This window comes from Emiliania huxleyi (assembly GCF_000372725.1).
Source record: "Emiliania huxleyi CCMP1516 unplaced genomic scaffold EMIHUscaffold_74, whole genome shotgun sequence".
Lineage (NCBI taxonomy): Eukaryota > Haptophyta > Isochrysidales > Noelaerhabdaceae > Emiliania > Emiliania huxleyi.
The window spans coordinates 469,901-492,085 of record NW_005196456.1 but is presented as its reverse complement, the minus strand read 5'-3'; the positions used below and the strand labels follow the sequence as shown (position 1 = coordinate 492,085).

General features: G+C 65.5%; 6 protein-coding genes across 6 annotated transcripts in view; 1 reads left to right on the top strand and 5 right to left on the bottom strand.

Annotated features, from left to right (window-relative positions):
• Positions 1 to 822: 822 nt before the first annotated feature.
• On the top strand, positions 823 to 1,835 carry EMIHUDRAFT_453148 (hypothetical protein; the record flags this gene model as incomplete). Its single annotated transcript, XM_005760803.1, has 1 exon — positions 823 to 1,835. Exon 1 carries the CDS (start codon positions 861 to 863, stop codon positions 1,833 to 1,835), a length of 975 nt encoding a protein of 324 aa, XP_005760860.1. The 5' UTR covers positions 823 to 860.
• Positions 1,836 to 2,283: 448 nt separating this feature from the next.
• EMIHUDRAFT_217619 (hypothetical protein) lies at positions 2,284 to 4,247 on the bottom strand (the record flags this gene model as incomplete). Its single annotated transcript, XM_005760802.1, has 6 exons — positions 2,284 to 2,297; positions 2,380 to 2,418; positions 2,496 to 2,721; positions 2,865 to 3,036; positions 3,289 to 3,428; positions 3,576 to 4,247. 6 exons carry the CDS (start codon positions 4,245 to 4,247, stop codon positions 2,284 to 2,286), a joined length of 1,263 nt encoding a protein of 420 aa, XP_005760859.1.
• Positions 4,248 to 4,398: 151 nt separating this feature from the next.
• On the bottom strand, positions 4,399 to 4,824 carry EMIHUDRAFT_217618 (hypothetical protein; the record flags this gene model as incomplete). Its single annotated transcript, XM_005760801.1, has 1 exon — positions 4,399 to 4,824. One exon carries the CDS (start codon positions 4,822 to 4,824, stop codon positions 4,399 to 4,401), a length of 426 nt encoding a protein of 141 aa, XP_005760858.1.
• Positions 4,825 to 14,858: 10,034 nt separating this feature from the next.
• On the bottom strand, positions 14,859 to 17,009 carry EMIHUDRAFT_453147 (histone deacetylase 1; the record flags this gene model as incomplete). Its single annotated transcript, XM_005760800.1, has 7 exons — positions 14,859 to 14,948; positions 15,006 to 15,452; positions 15,631 to 15,762; positions 15,955 to 15,984; positions 16,137 to 16,381; positions 16,623 to 16,740; positions 16,851 to 17,009. 7 exons carry the CDS (start codon positions 17,007 to 17,009, stop codon positions 14,859 to 14,861), a joined length of 1,221 nt encoding a protein of 406 aa, XP_005760857.1.
• Positions 17,010 to 19,201: 2,192 nt separating this feature from the next.
• On the bottom strand, positions 19,202 to 20,367 carry EMIHUDRAFT_453146 (hypothetical protein; the record flags this gene model as incomplete). Its single annotated transcript, XM_005760799.1, has 1 exon — positions 19,202 to 20,367. The coding sequence occupies one exon, from the start codon at positions 20,365 to 20,367 to the stop codon at positions 19,339 to 19,341; it is 1,029 nt and encodes a 342-aa protein (XP_005760856.1). The 3' UTR covers positions 19,202 to 19,338.
• Positions 20,368 to 21,514: 1,147 nt separating this feature from the next.
• Positions 21,515 to 22,185, bottom strand: part of EMIHUDRAFT_217609 (hypothetical protein) — a gene marked incomplete at both ends in the record, with an annotated part of 1,456 nt that continues 785 nt past the window's right edge. The window contains 3 exons of the mRNA XM_005760798.1: positions 21,515 to 21,625; positions 21,729 to 21,791; positions 21,959 to 22,051. Of these exons, the coding sequence (XP_005760855.1) occupies positions 21,515 to 21,625; positions 21,729 to 21,791; positions 21,959 to 22,051 (267 nt within the window). The remainder of the gene's footprint in view (positions 21,626 to 21,728; positions 21,792 to 21,958; positions 22,052 to 22,185) is intronic.

Sequence of the window (22,185 nt, the reverse complement as noted above, 5' to 3'; positions counted from 1 at the left end):
TGCCCGTAGCGCTGCGAGGCGGAGAGGCGGCACCTCGCCCGCCTCCGCCGCCTCCGCCGCCTCAGCCTCCGCCGCCGCCGCCGCCTGCTCCGGAGGAGCGGACGGCTGGCCCTCCTTGGACGAGTGGGGCGGCCTGCTCGGGCTGCTGCGGCAGAATGCCTTGTGCGCCGAGGTGGCAGCGCCGCTCGCGGGCCTGCTGCCGCTGCTGGCCGCGTGGTGCGCCACACACGCCAGGGGAGGGCATGCGAAGAAGCGGCCGCGAAAAGGCGCCGGGCCGGAGGGGAAAGAGGCGGGGCTGCTTGCCGAGGCGCTCGACGCACTGCCAGAGGCGGCGGGCGAGGCGGTGCGGGCGAGTGCTCTCTACCCCACCGTGGCGTGCGCCAACCACTCCTGCGCTCCCAACGCAGAGGCGCGCTTCGTGCACGGCACGACGCGCCTGCGACTCGTCGCGCTGCGCAACATCGCGGCGGAAGAGGAGATCACGATCTCGTACATTGATGATAATGAGACGGGGAGCCGCAGGGAGCGCCGCGAGGCTCTGCGCGACTACCGCTTCGTCTGCGACTGCAGCCTTTGCCTGCGTCCGCCGTCGCGAGGGAAGTGATGGAGCAGCGCTCAGTGTCACGTTGGCGGGGGAGCACGGCGGAGGGGGGCAGAGTAAGGAGAGAGAGAAGAGAGATAGGGCAGGGAGAAAAAAGAAAGAAAACAGCGGTTCGGCACTAGGTCTAGGAAATTTCCTCGTGTTTTGGTGTTTCACACCCGGGGCAGGTAGGGGATCGGGAGCGGCAGAGTGCGCAGGCGCTGAGGGCAGACCACAAGCCGACAAGCAGAGGAGCAGAGGCATATACCGCCTGACGCCGATGCCACACCGCGTGTTTGTCTACGGCTCGCTGCTACGTGGGCTGCACAACCACCACTGGATATCGAAAGACAGCCGGCTGCTCGGCGCAGCGCTGAGTCGTGAGCGCTATGTGATCGTCGACTCGGGCGACGGATACCCATATGCCCTCGACGCCGAGTGGGCTCGGCCTGGGATCGACACACCCGCGCCGCTGCATGGCGAGCTCTACGAAGTCGGAGACGGGACGCTTGATGATCTCGATGCGCTCGAAGGCCATCCCGACTACTACCGCAGGCGCATAGCGGCCTTCTTGATCGGCTCGGACGAGGCCGAGGCCGCCCTATACGTCCTTCGAGACGCGTCGCGGCTGGACGAGCTTCGTGCCGACTCGGGCGGCCAACGCTTCGCAGCCGTGGCGCCAGCCGGAGACTGGCGCACGCACCTGCTCCGGCGGCTGCCGCCGCTGACGTGGCCACCGACTCGCCGCACGCTGAGCGGAGGCCCGCACGCGGTCTTTTGCTACGGCGGCGTCGGTCCCGCGGCGCTGCGCGAACACTGCGAGGCTCCGCACCTCTCCTCCTCCGCCGCCGCCCTCCGCGGCGCCGTCCGCATCTACGGAGGGCACAGCGTTGCGTGGGGCGGCGCGGTCGCGTCCTTGGCCCCGCGTGCCGGGGGTTGTGTGTGGGGCAGCCTCGCCTCCCTGACGGACGACGCGCTCCGCCGCCTCGACGCCATCGAGGGCGCCGACCCTGCCGACCCGTATGGCGGAGGCGGCGCCGCACGCAGGCAGGACGTCGGCTCCGTCTGGGTGGACGGAGAGAGGGTGGACGCGGTTCTCTACCTCCGCCGCGACGTGGCGTGGCGGGGGCCGCCCAGCGACCGATACATTGCTGCCTGCGAGGCGCATGTTGCCGACGTGTGGGACGAGGAGCTCGCGGCGGCGGTGGGGTTGGAGGTGCTGGACGAGGCGGGTGAGCTGAGGACGCAGGATTGACCTCGAGCTGAGAGCGTGAGAGGTGTCGGGTGAGAGAGGGCGCTGGGCGGCGCGAAAGGGCCCGAGCGGCTCACTCTGGCGCGTTTGCCGGGTCGTGTGGTGCCGTCCGTGCACACGCGTACACAGTGACAGGCCCCCGTACCAACTGCACGCTGTGTGCGTTACGTACGAACTCTACGATCAGAGAGAGCCGTCATCATAATCGGCCGCGTTTTGTGCTACACACACGGACACGCCCCCACCAGTGCCCAGACACACACGTGTGCGTCACGGTTGCCGGGCTTGGATCCTACATGACGCGCTCGAGGGCTGCACGAAGGGGCCAGTGCGGGGCCCTCACACACGAAGCTGCGCGGCAACGAGCTGGCCGCGACACTCTGGCGTCAACACGACGATGGGCACACGTCGCCCCGCGCGCAGCCGGATCTGCAAGCGCAATGTGGGTTCGTCAGGCCTGCACGCCTGCTTAGGGCAAGGCGGCGACAGGCAATCTCGAGTACTGTGCACGGCATCTAGAGGGGACTCACCGACTCCTGCGCTGCACGTGCGACGGTCAGCGCATCCTCGTCAAAGGCGAAAACATCTGCGGTCGGGCCAGCGTCAAGGGCTCGCAGCCCGCTCTCCCCGCAGTCTACTTGTCTGCAATCTACCGCCGCAAACCTCCTGACCATTTGTTGTAGAGGAGGACTGCGAGGATATCGTGCGCCGTGAAGCGAACATGGACTTGCGTGTGCCCGCAGTCGTACTCTTCCGACAGCAGGCAAGCCGTGCCTTCGCAGTCGCGGGGAGCGGTGCAGTGGCACGGCCGTGAGCCGATCCTCACCGGAGAGTCGTCGGCGCACGCCTCCGTGCGCCATTTGGAAAAGGAGTGGCGCAGCTGTGCAACCTATGGTGAGAGCTCGGCGGTGCTCCCCGCCACGGTGAGCGCTAGGGCGTGGGCAGTTTGGGGCTCGCCTGCTCCCAATCGTTATTCGCGCATCGGCTGGCGTTTGGCGCGATGTGCAGGTACCTGTTCAGCGTGTCCCACACCTTGACCCTCGTGGTGCCGCTGTGGTAGAGGGCGGGGCATTCGCCGCTGCAGCAGCGTCCCAACACTGCCGCGAGTTCTTTGAGGCGTGCAGCAGGGTCTTCGTGGCAAGTGGAGATGACTGGATCAGGCCATGAGGCTGCGCCGAGGAGGTCCCATGCCGCAGCGGGGCTCCTGAGGCGGCAGGTGCGCGTCAGTGGCGAGAGAGCGCGCGCGTCCTAGCCACCGTGCAGCTCGCTCCTCGAGGCGGAGGATCCCAAAGCGAGGCCGACGCTATGCGCGCCCTTGGGCAGCATGCGTGGTAGATCATGACGCAGCCAAGAGGCAGCGAGTGCGGCGCCTTGTGCATAAGAGGGCGGCGCGTGGTGAGGGGGTGGCCAAGGGCGATAGAAGTGGGCCAATCGATCACCTCGCGAGTCGGTGTACGTGTCCGGGCTAGCGGTCGCACTGCCGTCACACTCGTAGTCCGCCGCGGTGGCCGTCTCCTTCCACTTGCCGCACTCGAGCATGCGCACCACCACTCCTGCAGAGCTGCGGAAGAGCCGCTCGAGCTCGGGGGCAGCCGCCTCGCCCGTCAGTGGCGCGAAGACGGGCAGGGGTGGCGGGGGCGCTGACGGAGGGGGGCGGCTTGGTGGCATCCAAGGCGGCGTTGGCGCCGCCGGCGTCGGGGGCGGCGATCGTGGCGCGTGCGCGTGCGAGGCTCGCCCTGCCACCCGGTGGATGCCTCCCGGACCGTGCAGCACCGCTGCAATTACCACGACGAGGACCAGGGAGAAGGTTGAGGCCACGGCGAAGAATCTGGGCGAGCACAGGAGCTGCAACAGCCTTGGTCGAGTCGGATAACTGCCCGGAGCGCCCCCCTCCCCCTCGTCAAGCTTTTGCCAGCCGCTCCGCTGGCTGCCTCTGCCCGCGGAGGAGGGCCGCGTCTCCGCGCCAGCTGCAGCCGCGGGCCCGGCAGGCTGTGGCTCTGCCACGCCCTGGCTTCCTGATCCTGCCGTGCACACCGCAAAGCCCTGGGCTTTCTCACCCGGTTCCTCAAGCATCACTGCCTCCGCCGCAACAGATGGCTCCGCCACCGCTACTGGATTTGCCGATTGAGCGGCCGCCACCAAGCTCGACACGAGACCTTTTGCCGCCTCCCGGTGGTCTTCCTTTCCCACGCCCTCATCCGGTGAGCCCTTCTCGCCGGCGTCGGGAGCAGCAGCCGTGTCAGCAAGAGTTCCAGAGGTGACGCACGGTCGCTGGAGCTCCACCACAGAAGCATTCCCTTGGACAATCCGGTCCGTCATGGCTTGCCCGAGCAGGCCGAGCTGCTGAAGCTTCTCCATCACACTTACAGGCTGCTCATTTGGTCCCGGACGCTGCGTCGCGGGCTCGCCTTGCATTGTGCCGCCAATGGCGAACGCGGGGCCGAATCGCACGGCGGGCGCTCGCTCCGCCCAGGGAAAAAATGAGAATCAACAAAACTCCCTCGCACAACACTGGGCACGGGACTGGCGCGCACTGGCACTAACACAGGTACACCACGGGAGCCGCCTAAGCGACTCCTGCGAGGGTGGCGAGGCACTTAGCTCCGTGCACCCGCCCACCCCCGCCACAGGCAAGCTCATTCACGACCTGCTCTGCGATGGCCGTGTGAAGAACGACTGAGATGCGCTGCTTCTGCAGCCCCAGCCAGCTCTTGGTGGTCCAAGTCACCTCATCGAGGTACTGGGCCCGCGTCAGCTTGTTCTGTAGCACGTCCGCCGCTCTCCGGAGGATCTCACGGACCCCCTTTCCGAACCCGCCGAACGATTCGAACAGCAGCAGCTGCACTTCGACGCCCTTGTCTTCCCTGGCGTAGCGATAGTCCCCGCCGTAGGACGGTATGCGGCGGTCGCCGCCCACCACCCTGCCCCCCCTGGTATGCCAGCGCCCAGTCCCTTGCCCTCTCTCGCCCTTGCTCTTCCTCTCCCCCTCCATGCCGCCCCCCCGGTACCCCTCCCCCTCCCCCCCCCCCCTCCTCCTCTCCCCCCCCCTCCCCCTGCCCCCCACCTCCCTCTCCCTCCTCGCAGTAGGGCCCATGCCCCATGACCATGTTCCGGTAGAATGATTCAGTGTTGCCGAAAGCGACAAAAGCGCCCTTCCGACCGTGCTCCCCGCTGCTGCTGAGGGAACAGACGACCTTGACGTCTCCGCAATAGTGCGTGCCGTGCGAGCCAATGTTGAGAAAAAGAGTCTTACGGTAGTTAGGTCGGGAGTCCACCGTGCTGCGAACCTGTCGCTGTCCCTTTTGTCAGTAGCAGGAGAACTAGGAGAGCGCAACCAGTAGGAGGCCCGCGCCTGCCCCCGTGCCGCCGGGTGCGACCCGTCCTATACGAGAGAGGAATCCCTGGGACCCTGTCGTGTGGGTGAACCCTGGGCGACCCTGCCCAGCCCCCCTCCGTGTCGCGATGCGCTCCCCGCTCCCGTTCCCCTGTGTCCCTGATCGGGTTCCCCGACCCTCCAGGCACCTTCAGGGCCCTCCGACGCCTCGCCCACGCACGGGCGACTCGTAGCCGCGCCTCCACCCCCGCCCACGTCGGCGGCCGCCTCGCCCTGCGCCGCCTCGCCGCCCAGGGTGGCAGCAGCGAGAGCTGAGGAGGTGGTGAGGGCAGTCTGCGTGCAGCGGCGCAGCCCGGCGCGCAGCTTGGCCACCTCGAACGAGTCGTCGATGCCGAGGTGAGCGAGAGCGCGCGCCGCGACGCATTCCTCGAGGAGGAGGCCGTCGACCTGCTCCGCAGCGAAGCGAGGAGCATGTGACTCCAGCCTCACAGTGAGAAAGGACCAGTTGCAGACGGGCGGGCCGGAGGGCGCCGTCGGGCGCGACGGCCGCCACGGGCGCGCGCCCAGGCGGCCGCCCAGTGGCCAGGCGCGTCCCGGCCTCCGCCGCCGCCACCGCCGCGGCGGTGGCAGCAGCCGAGCTGTGCAGAGAAAGAAACAAACACGTCGTTTCTTCTGAGTGTTCTGGCAAATTGCAGCCAATTACAGCCAGTCCCCCCCTCAGCCAGTGATCCTACAGCCACAGCCAGTCTGCCAGTCTTCGCGACCTCGCCAACCACGATGTATCCGTGCGACATTCACATCACGATCGAGCGCGATATGGCCTTCCCCGACCGCGCGACGGTGCGCGCCCGGTGTGTCGCGCTCATCATGTCGCGTCGCTGCGCGATCCAGCCGCAAGCGCAGCCGGTGCCAAGCGTGCCACAAGTCGAGCTGTGGCGAGCCCTCGCCCCGGAGCTCTGGTACGCCATCGCGCGGGCTACGCCCGTGACGCTGGCGGGCGAAGGCTTCGTCGAGTGCCCCTTCATTGAATGGGTCCTCGCTCCGAAGGCGAGGTTTCGCGATATGCACAAAGAATTCGTGGATATGATGCCTGTCGCCGAGATGGCCAGTATGGGACTCGCGGCCCAGGACGCATGGGACAACGTGAGCGCCGACCTCAATCTGACGCCGTGGGACGCCGACCTCGGCCTGGATCGGCGCAATGACGACATCTTCTGCCTCTTCGGAAAGGGGCGGTTTCGAGCGCGACACACACGGGGCGGACTCAAGGAGCTCGGCTGCATGCGCTCGGGCTGGCCTTGCGACAAGGCGCCACGACTGCACCCCGATGTCGATAGTGGACTGGGCGACGATACGCACGACCTCGGCTTCTGTACGCTGGACGGCCTCTTTGCCATCGACTGGGCAGTCAGCTGCGTGTCGCCTGAGCACTCCGGCGCACACCTGCGCCCAAAGGGACGCGTCAAGGGTTCCGTCGCCGCGGTAGAGGCGGCGAGGCTCGGTGTGATGCTCGGAATGCTTGGAATGATCGGCCCAACGGACCCTGAATCGAGACGACGCATGGAGGAGGGACGTGACGAGTGGGAGAAGAAGGCCGACGCGACAGTGGAAGAGTACGAGTATCCAGGCGAAGAGGAGACGCTTCCAATGGGCTCGTTCCAGGTCGCGTACCCACCTAAGACGCGCCGCGCGGCACTGGGTGACGAGGTCTACGCCCAGTTGATGGCGTTCCAGCAGGCTATTCTAGTTGCGGGAGTCTCTCCTGCTGACTTCCGGATGCTGGTCGTCTTTGAGAGCCCGTTCTGACCCCGCAGTACTGACCGCAGCACACACACTCCACGCGCGGTCGAACCGCCTCATTGTAAAATAGTTAGAGGCTGCGCAGGCCTCCCCCGGTATTTTATTGGTCGATCGCCATACGCTAGATACGGCTTTTTTACGAGTAGAGCGCCGCATTAACCCCAGCAGGGTAGGCTCCGCCCCACTGTGATTCGGACTGAGCGACGGCAGGACCCTTTGAAATCATGAATGGCGGCGTCCAGTGAGGCCCCCACGGCCGGGGGTGGTAAGTGGGTGATAGGAGGGCCATAAACGACCATCACACCGGCCACCGTACCCCTCCACCGCCCCAAACACAGTCCAAACCGGCCCCGGCGGCCGGCGGGACGCACGCCGGCGCAGCACCATCAAGCTGCTGTACGGCCCCGGCATCGCCTCCCCAGAATTAGCTCTCAGTCAAGATATTGTGCACATGGGTGGCCTCTACAATATACTCACTGACACTGAACCTCCCAGAGCTCGTTCCGGTCCGTCACGGCCATCCTCGTCCTCCGCGGCGCCGGCTCCGGCCCCTCCGCCGCACTGTGATGAGCGTCGGCAGGGCCCTTTGAAATCATAAATGGCGGCGTCTGGAGAGGCCCCCACGGCCGGGGGCGGTAAGTGGGTGATAGGAGGGTGATAAACGACCATCACACCGGCCACCGGACCACTCCACCCCCCCAAACACAGTCCAAACCGGCCCCGGCGGCCGCCGTGCTGGAGGCCGCCGGGGCGCACCAAACGGCCCTTCACGGCCGCCACACGGGCCACCACGGCCCGTCCCGGTGGCACGGGTGCCGCCGCGCACCCGCCCGACGCCCCCGGCCCGCCAGCTTCCGCTCTGGGGGGCTTCACCTCCGCCAGCGGGCCGAGCGCGCCGCCTTCTCGCCGCGCTGCGGCCGCACGCCCGAGAAGTGGCCGAAGGGCGACCTACGCGGCACTAAAATCACGACTAGAAGCGCCGCCCGCCAGCAGGCAGCTTGCCCGCCGCGCGCCGCGCGCCGCCGCAGCCCCCGGCCGGCGCTGGAAGGGCTATGCCGGCCGGTAGCCGCCGTCGCGCCGCCCGGCGGCCGCGTGGGCCGCAGCGGTTGGGGAGGCGGCGCCAGGACGCCCCGAGCGGAGCTATGAAAAGCCTGGGGCGCGGGGTGGGGGGCCGGGAGGGCGACGTGGGCGGTGGTGGTGGCGTGGGTGCGCGGGGCCGGCGTGTGGGGGCGCGGGGAGGTCGGTGGTGGTGTGTGGGAGTTGGGGCTAGAACGGAGGAGGCCGGCCGGGATGGTGTGAGGGAGGGGGGGTGACGGTGTCGGAGGGGGTGGCGGGGCGGGAGGCGGCGGTAGCGGTGGCGGCGGGGGCGGCGACGGCGGCGGCGGTGGCGGCGGCGCGCCCAGTAGAGTGGGCGGAGAAAGAGACAGGTGGCGGGGCCGGCGCCGGCCCGGATTTCGGCACCGGCGGCGCGGCGGCAGCGGAGACGGTCGGGAGGGTGCGCCGGCGGCGCCGTTGGGCGAGGCGGAGGCGCGGGCCCCACTCCCCGGGGCGGCGGTGCGGGTGCGCGGGAGGCGGCCGCCGACGGTGGCGGTGGCGGCCGGTCCATCGGCGGCGGGCGGCGCGGCGGGTGGGGCGGCAGCGGGGCACCAGGAGATGGTGCCGTGGGCAGCGCTGCGGGGAAGGGAGCAAGGGGCGGAGGGAGGGAGGAGGGGGGGGCGGCTCGCCTGCCGCCCTCGAGCCGCGACAGCCGGTGCCGTGGCCGGCCCGCCTTCGAACGTGAAGGGGGGACGGCCTCATGCCGCCTCACCGCGCGACGCGGCGGCCGGCCGCCACCTCAAAGGAGGCCTCTCGCGCTCAAAATACGTGCGAGGCACCTGCCGAAGGGGGTGGGGTGGTCGGGCGGTCTAGGGGAAGGCGTCTCCGGTGGGTGGGCGCCGCTCCTACAGCGCGCGGGGCGGGGAGGCCGACTGCGGCGGTGATACGGTCGCGCGCGCGGGGCGTGGAGGGCCAGGGAGGTGGCATCCGGGACGCCGGAAACTTCCGATTTATAGGGTTACTAATTAGCCCGAGGCTGGCCGGAGAGGATTGAGCCGTGCGATTTTTGTTTTTCCGCTGCTCGAGCCGGCCAGCCGTGCCTACGGCGAGAAAAGGAGCGTCCGATCCGGTCCGGCCCCGGCGGCCAGCGGGAACGCCGAGCGCCTCGGACGCCAAGCGGAAACGGCGTTCCGAGGCGGGGCGCGGTGGCGATCACCGGTCGGCGCCTTCGCGGCCGGCCGGCCCGGTGGGTTGCCACGGCACATGCGCCGCGCGCCGTCGCCAGGCCCCGCCGCCGCCCCGCCAGAGCAGCGGCGAGATGGGAGGCGGTCGGCGGGTACCATCGGCTCTTCGAGCGAGCTTTCAGCTCACTTTGACGACGCTAGGAAAATCAATTCGTGGAATCCAGTCCGAGATGCAGTGAGGCGGAGCCTACCCTGAGATCGGGTCGGACACCGTCGCCCAGGAAGAAAATGATAAAACAAATACTTATTAGGGTAGTTAGGGTACTTAAGGTATGTTCGTAAGACGAGTGTATCGCACGAGGACTGAATATTCCGAACGAAGCGAAACTATCGATCGGGCTGTACAGGCCAAGTCAGGTTTTTGCTCATGGTGCATTCACTCACACCACCGCAGTACAATCGATTGAGTCCGGTTTTTTTTATGCGTATGATTGTAAGGGCGTGGGGACCCGCCCCAGGACAGGCTCTGGCGTTCTGATGGAGCCCCCTGGTGCCGAGGAGAGCCGCTGGCACGAGGTAGATGTGAAGCCACGACGGGTCGGTACAGCAGGCCGACCAGAGAGTGCAGAGTGAGCACTGTCCCTCTCCAAGATCGACTCCTGTGGAGAAGCCCGCCTAGGACCATCAAGGGGAGACCAGGTACACTTGACCCGCGCAAGGAGCTAGATGCAGCTGTCACCATTCTACGGCCTCAGAGCGTATGCCTTGCCGCCGGACGGTGGCGGTCGTGTCGGTGGTTGGGCCGTTTTGCACGACGGCTGTGGCGGCGCTCTGGAGGGGAGGGCGGCCACTTTCGGGTGGTGGATGACCGGCTTTTGAGGTCTTGCAACCCTAGCTGTGACAGCTTCGGACAGCTCGCGCAACCCTAGGAACAGCGGGCCGGCTAGGGTTGAGGCCACTCAGCCCGGGACACGACGGGGGTGGTGGAGGTCCGAAATCACGCCGCTATGCCTCGGCTCCAGCGAGGCCTCTCAGGCCCTAGCTCAGGTATATGCAGTACAGTAGCCGGAAGCAGGGAACACCCACACCCCAGCACCAGTCTTCTAGGTGGAGGCGGGCCCGCTGGTATCGTCGGGAAGGTCGAGGAGGGTGGGTGGATGAGCGAGAACCTGACGAGGCCTGTACCCTCCCCACGCCACCGGCCCGCACAGGTGTCACGCTTCCTTTCCTAGACCGAGACGCACCTACCGCGAAGCCAGAATGGGTTGCGGAGGCTCGACGCCCATCGACATGCCGGTCCACAATGCCGGCATGGCTTCGGCCATCGGCCCTGTGAGTAGGGGCAAACACTGAAAACGTAACTTGATCGGGGCGCGGTTTTTTTTGGACTAGACTGCTCGGGGGAGGTGGGCGAGTGATTGGGTAGCTTTGGGGCCACCGAAAATAATGAGAACCGCCCCCTATATCTCGCCAAATCTCGATTTTTCGCGGGAATGGGGGCTTCTCAGCCCCGCGCGAGCTACAGTGACTCCCCAGGGCTTGTCCCGTGGCCCAAAGTGGTACCCCGAGCTCCGCCACGATCGTGAGCAATCAGGAGACACCCACAGTCACGGCGGGCGAGGAGTTGGGTGACGGCCAACTGTCGATTACGGCGCCTCTGGAGCCTCCTGTATCGTCGGTTCGGCTCGAAGATCGTGCCGCATCCGCATGTAAACCACCTCCGCGCCCCCGCTGGCACATGTCCGCATTGCCCGAGCCTGGGAGAAGTTCCCAGTGCCCGGAGGCTGCACAGGTCCGCGAAACGCTGGCGCTGCAGCTCCCGGCGCGCACCCCAGATTCGCGAGGAAAACAGCCGAAAACGGTTCGCGCCGCGATCGACCCTCAGCGAGCCCAGGCGAGCCTGGTAATCCCACCCGGTGGTAAGCGCACGTCCTCCGCGTAGTCTAGCGCGCTGTGCAGCCCGCCAGTGCATGGCGCCGACCTGGGCCGACTGGTCGATCTCGCCGCGATCTCGCCATCCAATTCTCGGTCAGGTGTAGTGGATCACCTTAAAATCCTGGATTAATTCCTGAGCCCACCTGGCCCCACCAGACGGGTGGCACGAGGCGCCCGGGCCACTTTTTAGCGCCTCCCGAGCCTCCCGGCGCCTCCTGTGGCCTCCTGAACCCTCTCCCCCGCAGCCTCTCTCGGCGACGTGGGGAGCGGCTGCCGTCCACGGCTCGCACCGGCTCTTCCAGCGGCTCCACGCTTGCCGCCTGTGACGCCCGCGCCACGCACCACCACGCGGCCGCTCGAGAGAGCGGTCCACGCCCATACTGCTGGGCGTGGCGCTCTATCGGTCGACGCTTCGGCGTCGCTGCTTGGTTGGGGACCCGTGCCTCGACGCGGCGGCGCGGCCGAGTACGGCTCGGTGGAACAGCGCGTCGCCACGGATGAGACGCGGCCACAAGCGGCTGGGGAAGCTCCAAGAATGTTTCGTTTTACTTGCAGGAGAGGTCCAAGCAATTCTGGTGACTGCATGGCTCTTCGCGTCGAGGGATGCGTCCAAGATAATGAGTTGCTTCATGAAAGCGCCGTGTCTTGCGGCATATTCCGGGTCATCGATCCACGTGGTGATGTGACAAACTAGCCGCTATTAATGAATATGGGAATGTTATCTAGTTAAGGCAACCCGAGCGACAACTCACGCGCTTGGCGTGTGTGTGCCTGCTGCTCAAGCGGATCATCCCCTCCGTTTTGTGGTAACGCGGATATGAGCATATACACAACACACATACCACGGTCCGTCTGCATCCTCGGCCATCTACCGCCGTGCCGCAGAGTCAACGTGCATGTGCCGCAGAGTCAACGTGCATTGCGCCGTGGGCGCGCCTCGCGCGCCTGTGGCGCCGCCTCATCAGCCGCCACGCCTGCTGCGGTTGCCCCGCGCTTCTTCGGCGTCCCGCGCTTCTTCGGCGCCCCGCGCTGCCTCGCCGCCGCCGCCGCCGCCGCCGCCGCCGCCGCCGCCGCCGCCGCCGCCGCCGCCGCCGCCGCCTCCGCCTCCACCTCCACCTCCATCTCCTCGTCCTCCGCCGCCGCCGCCGGCGGCGGCGCATCCAGGTCCAGCCGCCCGAGATGCCCTTGGACTTGGCGAGGCAGTTCTTCAGATAGTTCGAGAGCGCGGTCTGCCCGACGTCGTGGTCGATGACCTCGAGCTGCACCAGCGTGCGCGTGATGTGGGCGAGCGGCTCCGCCGCCCGAGCGGCGGCTTGGCTGAGCAAGGACGGGACGAGGCCCTTGGCGAGAGCCAAGTTACGCCACTCCGGATCGTCGGTCGGAGGCTGCCATCGCTCGCGCAACTGCGCACAACACGCACACACGGCTCAGGCAGCAAGGCCGAGATAGAGCCGAGATATAGCCGAGATATAGCCGAGATATAGCCGAGGTGTAGCAGCCGCGGCGGCGGCTCGGGGGGCGGTGGGAGAGCAGGGCGGGCGCCTGCTTGTAGCGACTCGACTGCAGCAGCACGACGTTCATCCACTGGTCGACGAGCGTCGGGACGGCGACCCACGAGCCGTCCGCGCCGCGGCCATGTAGCAGCACGAGCAGCGCCCATGCGTGCACCTCCGCCTCGCTGGGCAACGCCTTGCCCGAGGCGCACAAGATCGAGTTCCTGCGGCGCGCGCGCGCGGCAAGAGCTCGCCAAGGCGGGGCGAGCGCGGCCACGGCGAGGGGGGGCACGCACCGCTTCGATTCGGGCGCCCCGCGCTGCAGCGCCGCGCGCCGCTCAAGCTCGGCCTGCACGTTCTGGAGGATCTGCTGCAGCTGCTCGGTCGTGACATCTGCGGCACACACGCGCAAACCTGAGACCCCCACGGGCCCGGCGGCGGCGCGGCGAGCGGGGCGCGCGCAGGGGCACACACGGGCGTCGCAAACGCGCGGGCGCAGCGCGCCTGGAGCACCAGGAAGCTTGCCACCGCCGCACAGGCTCATCGTGATCACCTGCACGCACAGGCATCGCAGATCGTCAATGTCCCGCTGTGTCCCGAGCTTGGGGCTCGCGCTCCGGCGCCACGGGCTCGACGCGAGGACTCTGGAGAGAATGTCAGAGTGAGAGTGGATGAGGTTGGAGTGGAGGCGGCAATCGCCGTGCGGGCGCGCCCGGGGCTGCAGACTCCTCTAAAGCAGCGGGACGGGAGCGCGCGCGCGACCGCGGGCCGGATTTTGCGGGGGAACTCGGGGGGAGGGCGCCCCGGACACGCCCTGCACGCGGCGCGGGCTGGCGCTCACCAGGAGCGGCGGCATTTGCGGTCTTCGTTCGCGGTTTTTCTTTCGACGCCATCATTCTTTTCCCTTTCAGAGGCCTCACTTGTCGCATTTGCGAGGAAAGCAGGCGCGAGCGCTGCGGCGCCGGAGTCTTTCGGTCACCATTCTGGACCATCTTAATATTTTTCAATGATTTTTGCAGGGTCTGAAAGCTGAGACTCAGCTCTTCACGCTCGGTATGAAAGCAAGGTCCGTCCGGGGGGTCCCATTTTTCAGTATTTCCCCCTACTGTGAGCAGCGGCGCGTGTGGGCTTCTCCTGAAGCAGAAGCTGGCGGCGTCGGGCGACATCTTTACGGTCGTTGACCACACGAAGGAGACCGTGTTTGTGGTCAATCCCGGGGTGAGCGAGCTCAGGATGTCCGGAGGTGCGCGTCACTTCGCCGTCTCAGCCACCCTTCCCTTTCCTCAGATGCACATCACTGACCCCACCGGCGTCACGCTTGCCGTGCTTCGGGGCAAGTCCGTGTACAGCTACACGCCAAACTACCCCGGCCAGAAGAGCACCGAGAAGGACCAGGACGGCGCGGACATCTATCGCCACGCGTTTGTCCAGGAGCAGGGTGCCAAAAAGCAGATCATCAAGAAGTGTATCTCGGACGATGATCATCATGCCATGATCAGATGGCGGAGGCCGCCGCTTCGAAATCGTTCGTCAGATGTCTTTCTACTTTGAAGCCAAGATTAAGATTTACGATCCCGTCCTCACAGCGGGACAGCCAATCATCGCCAGCTGCGGCCAGACGTCTCTTCGCTCTCGCTTTGCATGGAGGGGGCCACAGCCAGCTCGTTTGCCCTCAGCTGCTGGGTGTGGTTAGGTCCTTCTTTGACGGGATCGAGTCGGACAAGGACCTCCCCATCTCGAGATCTCAAGTGCGCCGGTTGCGACGTCCTCCTAATCCTGCTTGGCGTGGTTGCGGCCGAGACGATCAAGGACAAGTAGCACTGTGGGCCTACGGCTTTAGCCGCAACCACTCTTGGAGCGCCGCCATCGCTTGACACTCCGTGAGCAGTGTGCGGGCTTGTGTCTCGCCCGGAACCAGCCGGGCTACGTGTACGTCCCTCTTCGTACGCGTGTTTCTGATCACACAGTGTCACGTACGGTAATGCGTCGCCGGGTCGCTCGCGCCGTCGCCGCTCGAGTTCTCTCCTTTCTCGTCAAAATCTCGCGTGTTTTTGAGCCAGGCGTGACGCGTGTGGCACACCGTGCGCCATATCCAATACGCCGTTTTCTTCTTTCTGGGTGTGGACAGACAAATCGAACAAGTTTTGTACACGTATACGGGGGTCATGCTGCTGTGCGCGCCGGTCCCGTAGCGCCGGCGCAAGACGCATCCTTCGACGACTAGCCTCTCCCCGGCCCGCGGAGGTCACTCGCCTGGCCTGCCCGAGTAGAACTCCGCCCCATGCTCCTGCCGCTCGTCGCCCCCCCGCTGGCTCACCCGCACGTCCGGGTCGTCCTCGTCCTCGTCCTCCTCGTCGGCGGCGGCGGGCGGCGGCGCGGCAGGCATCGTCACGTTCGGCGCCGGCTGCAGCTGCCGCAAGTGCTCGAAGACCTTGGACTTGATCTTCTCGAGGTTCTCGGGGATGTTGAGGTTCTCCATGCCCGAGGGCGCGTAGTGCAGCTTGTAGTCCGGCCCATAGTACTCGTAGTAGTCGTTGTACGGGAGGTCGTCCGAGATCTCCTCATTCAGCACCACGGCAGACTCGTACGTCCAGCAGCGCGACACGTTGCGGATCGTGTAGCCGCCGCCGCCCAGGATGAGCGTGGGCACCTTCTGCTGCAGCACAAAGCGCACGCACTCGGCGTGCCCCCGGATGGTCAAGTTGAAGCAGCCGAGCCGGTCGCCGCAGAGCGAGTCGGCGCCGCACTGCAGCACGATAGCGCCGGGCTGGTACATCTGCATGATCTGCCCGATCACGGGCTTGAAGATGGAGGCGTACGAGGCGTCGTCGATGCCGTCCTGCAGGGGAAGGGGCGAGGGCGGCGAGCGCTTGGGCGGAGAGGGTGCCGGGCGCGCGCCGCGGCTTGCCAGCAGAGGCCGCAGCTTGCTAGCAGGGAGGGAAAGCGTCACGCGGCGGGTAGACGCGGGCGGGCGGATGTGCCCGGGGGAGGGGGGGGGGGGGGGGCTCGCGGCGCGCCTTGAGCGGAAAGTTGACCGAGTAGTACTTCCCCGCGTTTGCTCCGACGTCCTTGACGTCGCCCGTGCCGGGAAAGTACTCGCCAAACTTGTGAAAGGAGACGGTCAGCACGCGGTCCGTCGTGTAAAAGGCCTGCGCGGCGCGGAGGGCGAGTCAGCGCCGGCCCGAGCAGCAGCGAGCGAGGGGCGGCAGGGAGGGGTCCGTTGGGGCGAGGGGGCGAGGGAGGATTGCCGAAGGCAGAGAGAGGACTCGCCGGGGAGAGAGGCGGTCGGGCGGTCGGGCGGGGGAGGGGGAGGGGGGAAGGGGGGGAGTCAGGCTGCGCGCCTCCTCGACGCCGTCGCCGTGGTGGATGTCCTACGGGAGGTGCAGGCGCCGCCGCCTCACAGAGCTGGTCGCACAGGCGCGTCGCGCAGGCGGGCGGAGAGGCGAGAGGGCGACGAAGCCACTGGGAGGGACGCGCGGCGGCGGCGGCGCGGCGCGGGAGCGGCGGCGGCGGTGGGTGGCACAATGTCAATGTAGAGCACGCGGCGGTGGTGCTTGAGCAGCTCGAGGATGGCAAGCACGATGTCGTTCGCGTAGCAGAAGCCCGAGGCCTCGGACTTTTTCGCGTGGTGCAGCCCGCCCGCCCAGTTAATCGCAATGTCCGACGTGCCCTTGTTGAGCTTGACGGCGCCGCCGATCGAGCCGCCCGAGCTGGCCTGGCAAAACTGGTAGAGGCCCTCGAAGACGGGGCAGTCCTCGCCGACATTGACTGCGGGCGGGGAACGGCGCTGCCTCAAGTAACGTCGCGGCGGCGGCGACGGCGGCGGCGGCGGCGGCGGCAGCGGCGGCGGCGGCGGCGGCGGCGGCGGCGGCGGCGGCGGCGGCGGCAGGGAGTGGGGCGGCGGGGAGTGATGCGACGCCGGGCGCGCGGCGTGGCGGGTGCACGGCGTCGACGCGGTGCGACTCGCGCGCGCGCGCGCGGCGGGGGCAGGGGCGGGGCGGCGGCTCACATCGCTGCATCTGCTTGGTGTACTCGCCCATGTTGTCTGGCGTGATGTGCCGCAGGAAACGCATGTACTCGTCGGAGTGGAACTTGCGCAGCTCATCGAAGGTGGCTGGGCTCGGCCGCTGCGACGCAGCGAGGCGGGTCCGATGGGACCCGGGCGATGCGCACTCGGCTTGCAGGTGTGAGGCAGGTGTGGCAGGGCCGTCAGGCGGTGGCACGGTGCAGCACTCACGTAGATCTCCATCTTCTTGTAGAGGCCATAGTTGAGCAGCAGGTTGTGAGCCATGCGAATACGATGAGGCTTCATGGGATGGCCCTGGCCATAGTAGTAGTTGCCAATGTCAGAGTCGTAGAAGTAGCACACCCGCTGCTTGCCGCTCGCGCGCGACATCACGCCTGTGAGGGCGGATGCTCGTCTATCTAGGACTAGGTCCGCCTCCTGCCTGGCTAGTGTTCAGGAAGAGAGTCAGCTGGCGCGTGGGCAAAATGTGCCTGGATGGGGCGCTCTTGCCTGCGCCGCTCGCGCTCTGTGAAGCAGACAGGAAAAAGAATTTGGTCACCCGAGGGTCGGTCCTCCCGCCTGGCTGTGGGGCGTCTCGCGCGCCAGCGGTAAGTGAAGCAGACAGGGAAATAATTTGCGCCCGGAGTATGACGAGCCGCCCTCGAGGTTGCGTCCACCACGCATCGCCAATGTCGCATGATGAAGTCTTACTTCAGTCTACACTCCCCAGCATTGTGGCGTCACGAGTGCCCACATTGACAGCGTAGTTTCCTCTCACATCCACGTCTCCGCCGGCGCATCGCGTGGCAGCTCCCGCTCGCGCCGCCCTCCGAGCCCCCTCCTCCTGCTCCCGCCTCCTCCAAGGGTGAGTTAGCGGGTCATGGTAGAGGCCGGGCACGTAACCGTTGATTGAGTGCGAATGGTGTCGACCACAACTCTGACGCGCTCGGGCTCTAGGCTCTAGTCTACCTCACAGACTCAACAAGGCCCACAACATCTCACAAACAACTCATGTCTCTCTCTCCCTGTGTCTCTCTCTCTCCGTCTCATGGTCTCATCAACCGGTGCCGCCTCCGCTGGGCCACGCAGAGTCGAGAGTAGAGTTGTTTTGTCACCTCCTGGTTGTACGTTTGTGGGTGGCCCGAGCATCCCGTACGTACGTACTTGTAGCTTACTGGGAGAAAAGGGAGAGGGGGCTGTGTTCTCTAGGCCCCTAAGGGCCCTACGCGCGGCGTGAGAGCTCGGAAGCGAGCTTTGCACGGCGATCGAGGATGGCGCGGTTCACCCCCTTCAGACACCGAAGCGATGGAGATGCGTTCCGCGTGGTGTGACACAAATGAGAGGCGGGAGTGGGGAGGGTACGCGGTGCGGTCAACGCCCGAGCGTAGCTCTTCAGTGATAACGACGCGCGATCGGGGCGCCGCGTCGGCGGCGGGAAGGGGGGCGGGGGCGGCGAGGGCCATCTGAGCGCCCCGGGGCGCCCCGCAGGCGCGGGAGGGGCCGCGGCAGCGGCCTCGGCCGAGGTGGTCGAGGTGGTCGAGGTGGCGTAGGTTTGTCCACAAAACGGACCCTAAGTGGGAGCCTTTGACGCGATCTGCGAGTACGTTACGGAGGACAAGACGGAGGGGCCGCTCCCAGGAGGCTCATCACGCAAACAGACCGGATACATCAACACCAGCTTGAGGCGACACAGAGGGAGCTAGACGGCGCGCTGTGGAGAACGGCGTGGTCGATCTCGCGAGATAGAGCCAGCTACGCCCTCAAGTGCCGGTGCCACGGTGTGACCCTAGGGTTCCCGTGCCATAGCCGGTCGATTCGGAGGATGCTGATACTTCGAGCGGAAGCTATAGCAAGGGGGGGCCCGAGGCGGGGAGGGCGCCTAGGCGGTGGGATCGAACGACTGGGGGTTCCGCAGGGTCGCGCGAGGGAGGCCGGGCAAGCGGAGAGCAAGGGACCGGGACGAGCCGAGGGCTCGCCCTGACGGGCGAAGGAAGGGACTCTGGGACCGGAGTCGGGCGGGCGCACATGAGGCGTATCCGTGTACGTGCGTGGAGTGCAGTGTTGTGTGTCCGTTAGCTCCGAGTAGCGGGGGCGTTCTGCAGTTAAGGGGAAACCCGGTACACGGAACTAACCCTCGGAGACCTGTGTTTACTTTACGGCCCTTTCCTGCGAACGCGTACCCCCCTAGGGGTCAGGGCTCCTGTAGCCCGATCCCGATCATCCGGCCCGCTGGGTGCGCTTCTTAGCTCCCCGGCCCTGGATGTGAGGCTGATGACTGCACTCCAAGTGCTCCAAGTTTCGGCACTCCCGCCTGCGCTGCGCGTGTGGTCACCCCTCCCTTGTTTTGGATACCCCGCTCCGAGAAAGCATGTCCGGAGCTGCGAGAAGAGACACGTCACCATACTCCAAGACCCAGTCTTCACCACTCGGCACCTGGCGACGGCAAAAGCGGCACTTTACCTGCCTGACGTTGACTCACGGCAGGAGGCGGCGCTACAGGGCGCTCTTGAGCTCTATTTTCAATAATCACGTGGGTCGGAGTGAAATGGAAGGAACCGCCGTGAAGAGGAAAAAACAAACGTCCACCGCGGTAGAGTCTAGAGATACACCAAGCCGCTCAGAATGACCGTGTCCGAAGACTGCACCCCCCCTCTTAGACAGGACAGCCATCACGACTCTGTCTGCCCGGGCCTCCTGGGCAAACTAACCCAATAATGTATTAAGACCACTCCGCCGACGTCAGGCAAGAGGGCGCAACGTTGTTGCCGTTGAGCCTGCAATGTGGCACGAATGCGTTCGCAGTCTGCGAGAAGCTGCTTCCTCCCGTGACGAGGAGCAGGTCGGACCGAGTCAGGATATGCCAATCGGCGACGATCCGCTCGTGAATAGTGGAGACGTTAGACTTCCCGGCAGCGGCGGCGTCACTGTTGTGCTGGATTGTCTCGGGGGCAAGATGCAAAGTGGGGGCAAGCTGCGGGTAGTCTTCATTGAGCACGGCGTCAAAAGCCCGGATGAAGCCTGCATCGTCAGACGCGACAAAGATGCGAGGCATCGTTGCTGGAAAAGGGGCACACTTTCGCGTCACGTTGCAAACAACGGCACTGGTCGCCACGCCGAAGACTGCCCGCGCGGTGGCGTTCGCAAAGCGCTTTCGGTCCCACGCTGCCCCACCCGCCCTTACGTCCCCGTCATGGGAGGAGAAAGCGACCGCGTCACCAGCACGGTGGTGCAGCGCGATCAGAATGGGCTCGTGGTGGCGAGCACGCGGCCTGGCGCGCCCATTCTCGTCCGAACGCGTCGCCGACAAAACGGGTAAAGCCAGCTCGCCCACTCTCGCGCTCACGCGGCGGAGGAATCTGCGCGTGGTGCATGCCTCGTCACACCACGCGCCGGGGGCAGCGAGCATATCCATCGCACTGCTGTTCAGCTTGCAGCGCGCCCACGTCTGGCAAAGAATCAGCTGCTCGAAGTGGACGATTTGCCTATCCTCTCCGGGTCCCCGCGCCGTAGTTGGAAGGTGGCAGACGACATCCTCGTAGATCTTTCTGCGTTTCATACCCGGCACCCTCATGAATTTCTGGGTTATGTCGACTAAGCAACGTGAATTCTCAGTCGGGCAATCGGGCAAAGGGTGTGCAAAGTGTTCAGCCAAGTTGATCTCCGCCATGCCATTTCTTAGCGCACGCCGCCAGCACACCGGTCGGTTCAGCGCGTCCGAGATGGCGATTCCCACGGTGAGCCTTAGCATCGTCTTCGTGATCTGGTTTCCCAGTCCCGCCGCACCGAACCTCCTGACACAAACAAACTCGCCGCCGCCGTCGGGTTTGTCTCTGTGGCCGTTTGCTGGAAGAGCAGTGCAGTTGCCCGATATGTTCGTGGGCGTCGTCCACGGGTCCTTGCGAGTGGAGCGGTGATGAACGTGCTTAGCCAGACTGACGGCGACGAGAGCGGCAATGCAGGAGGCCATCCGCCTCCGCCTGGGCGCTCGAGACGAGCGGAAAAGAGAGAGAGGGAGAGAGAGAGAGAATGTGAGACGATCGAGCTTTTGCTGAGGCGCTGTTCACGCTTCGGAGGTTCTTTTTGCTGCATGTGTGCGGGGTGTGTTGTCGCGATCTGCCCGGCCGTACATCCGAGCGACTGTCGGGCGTCAGACGGGAGCCTTGGCTCTTAGCTAAGAAGTCGATCTGAAGATCAGCGCCCTAGACCCCCCACGCCGCGTCCACCCTCCATCCAATATTCACCTTCCCTCTTTTCTGCATATTTTTCTTCGCTGTTGAAATTCTTTTTCATCTCTCTCTGAACACGCTGGATTCCTTGGCTGCACGTACCCGACATCCCTGGATGTGCGTCGTTCCCAACAAAGGGCGAGGCTGGCGTCGCGCACGCAGATATTTTTTGGGTCTATTAAAATTAATCGAGCTTACTTATCAGAGCATGTAGCTCTTTACGAACATAGCCGGAGGGAGAACTGCTAACAGGGGGTTTTGTTTACGATGAGGATTTATCGTTGATGTGAGAGAGATCTTGTTCTCTTCATGTGGAAGAAGATGTTTTCAAAATACCCCTCAGCAGTCCACCTCCGGGTGATCGTAAGAGCCGCATATGCTACCAGGTCACAGTATGGGTTTGGGACGTATTCACAGCAGTGTGCTCGGGTCCCCTACCTCCGGAGCCAGCGTGGATTTCTTTTTCGGGCAAGAATTCCAGGGCTGGATTTCTTTGGAGTTTTGTTGTAAAATTCTTTCTGAAAATGAATAGAAGATGATGTTTTGATTTCAAAAATCTCTCTCTGTTGATGTGGCTGAGGGCCCAACTTCAGAATCGTGCTTTTTTGGTTAGGGACCAAAGCGAAAGCGAGAAGGACCACCTTTGGGTTAGGGACCGCGGGCGACAGGTTAGGGACCGATCGCCGCCGCATACGCCGGCGGACGGCCACCATCGGTGTTTTTGGCTTCGCCACCGTTCAAAGCGTGCGCAATGCGCTCGCCGACATCAAGCGAGCACGCCTGTCCGACGAGCGGCTTGCTGTGTGGACGCCTTCTTGTGGCTCTCGTCGAGAGCGTTTTGCGGCCCGGCGGGTGGGAGAATATGTGTCGTCTGATGTGTCACTGTGTACGTCATATCAGTCTTGATAATAAGCACGGTCGATCCGTCAAAGCGATACACTCGTTCCTATCACGTTGGACGGCTGGCACGGGAGCTCTGTGCCAGCAACAGGAACCGAGCCGTACGGCAAGAAGAGCTCGATGGGGAGCGAGAACCGTCAGAGGAGCTTCAAGGGTAACCTGAAGTCCTCCGTGACGCGCTCAATCGCTCCCAAGCGGGTGGCTCTCGAAAACCGTCGATATCTTCCGGAAAGACTGCTCTTGCCGAGCAGCCGATGCCCAGACGGAGGCGCAGAAAGGCTGCGAGTACTCAACGAGTTCCGCGACCTACGCAGTCAAACCTGGGGGGAACTGACCGCACCATGGCGGACTTCCGAAACCTCCCTGAGCACCTCTGACGGTTCTCGCTCCCCATCGAGCTCTTCTTGCCGTACGGCTCTATTCCTGATGCTGGCCGCGAC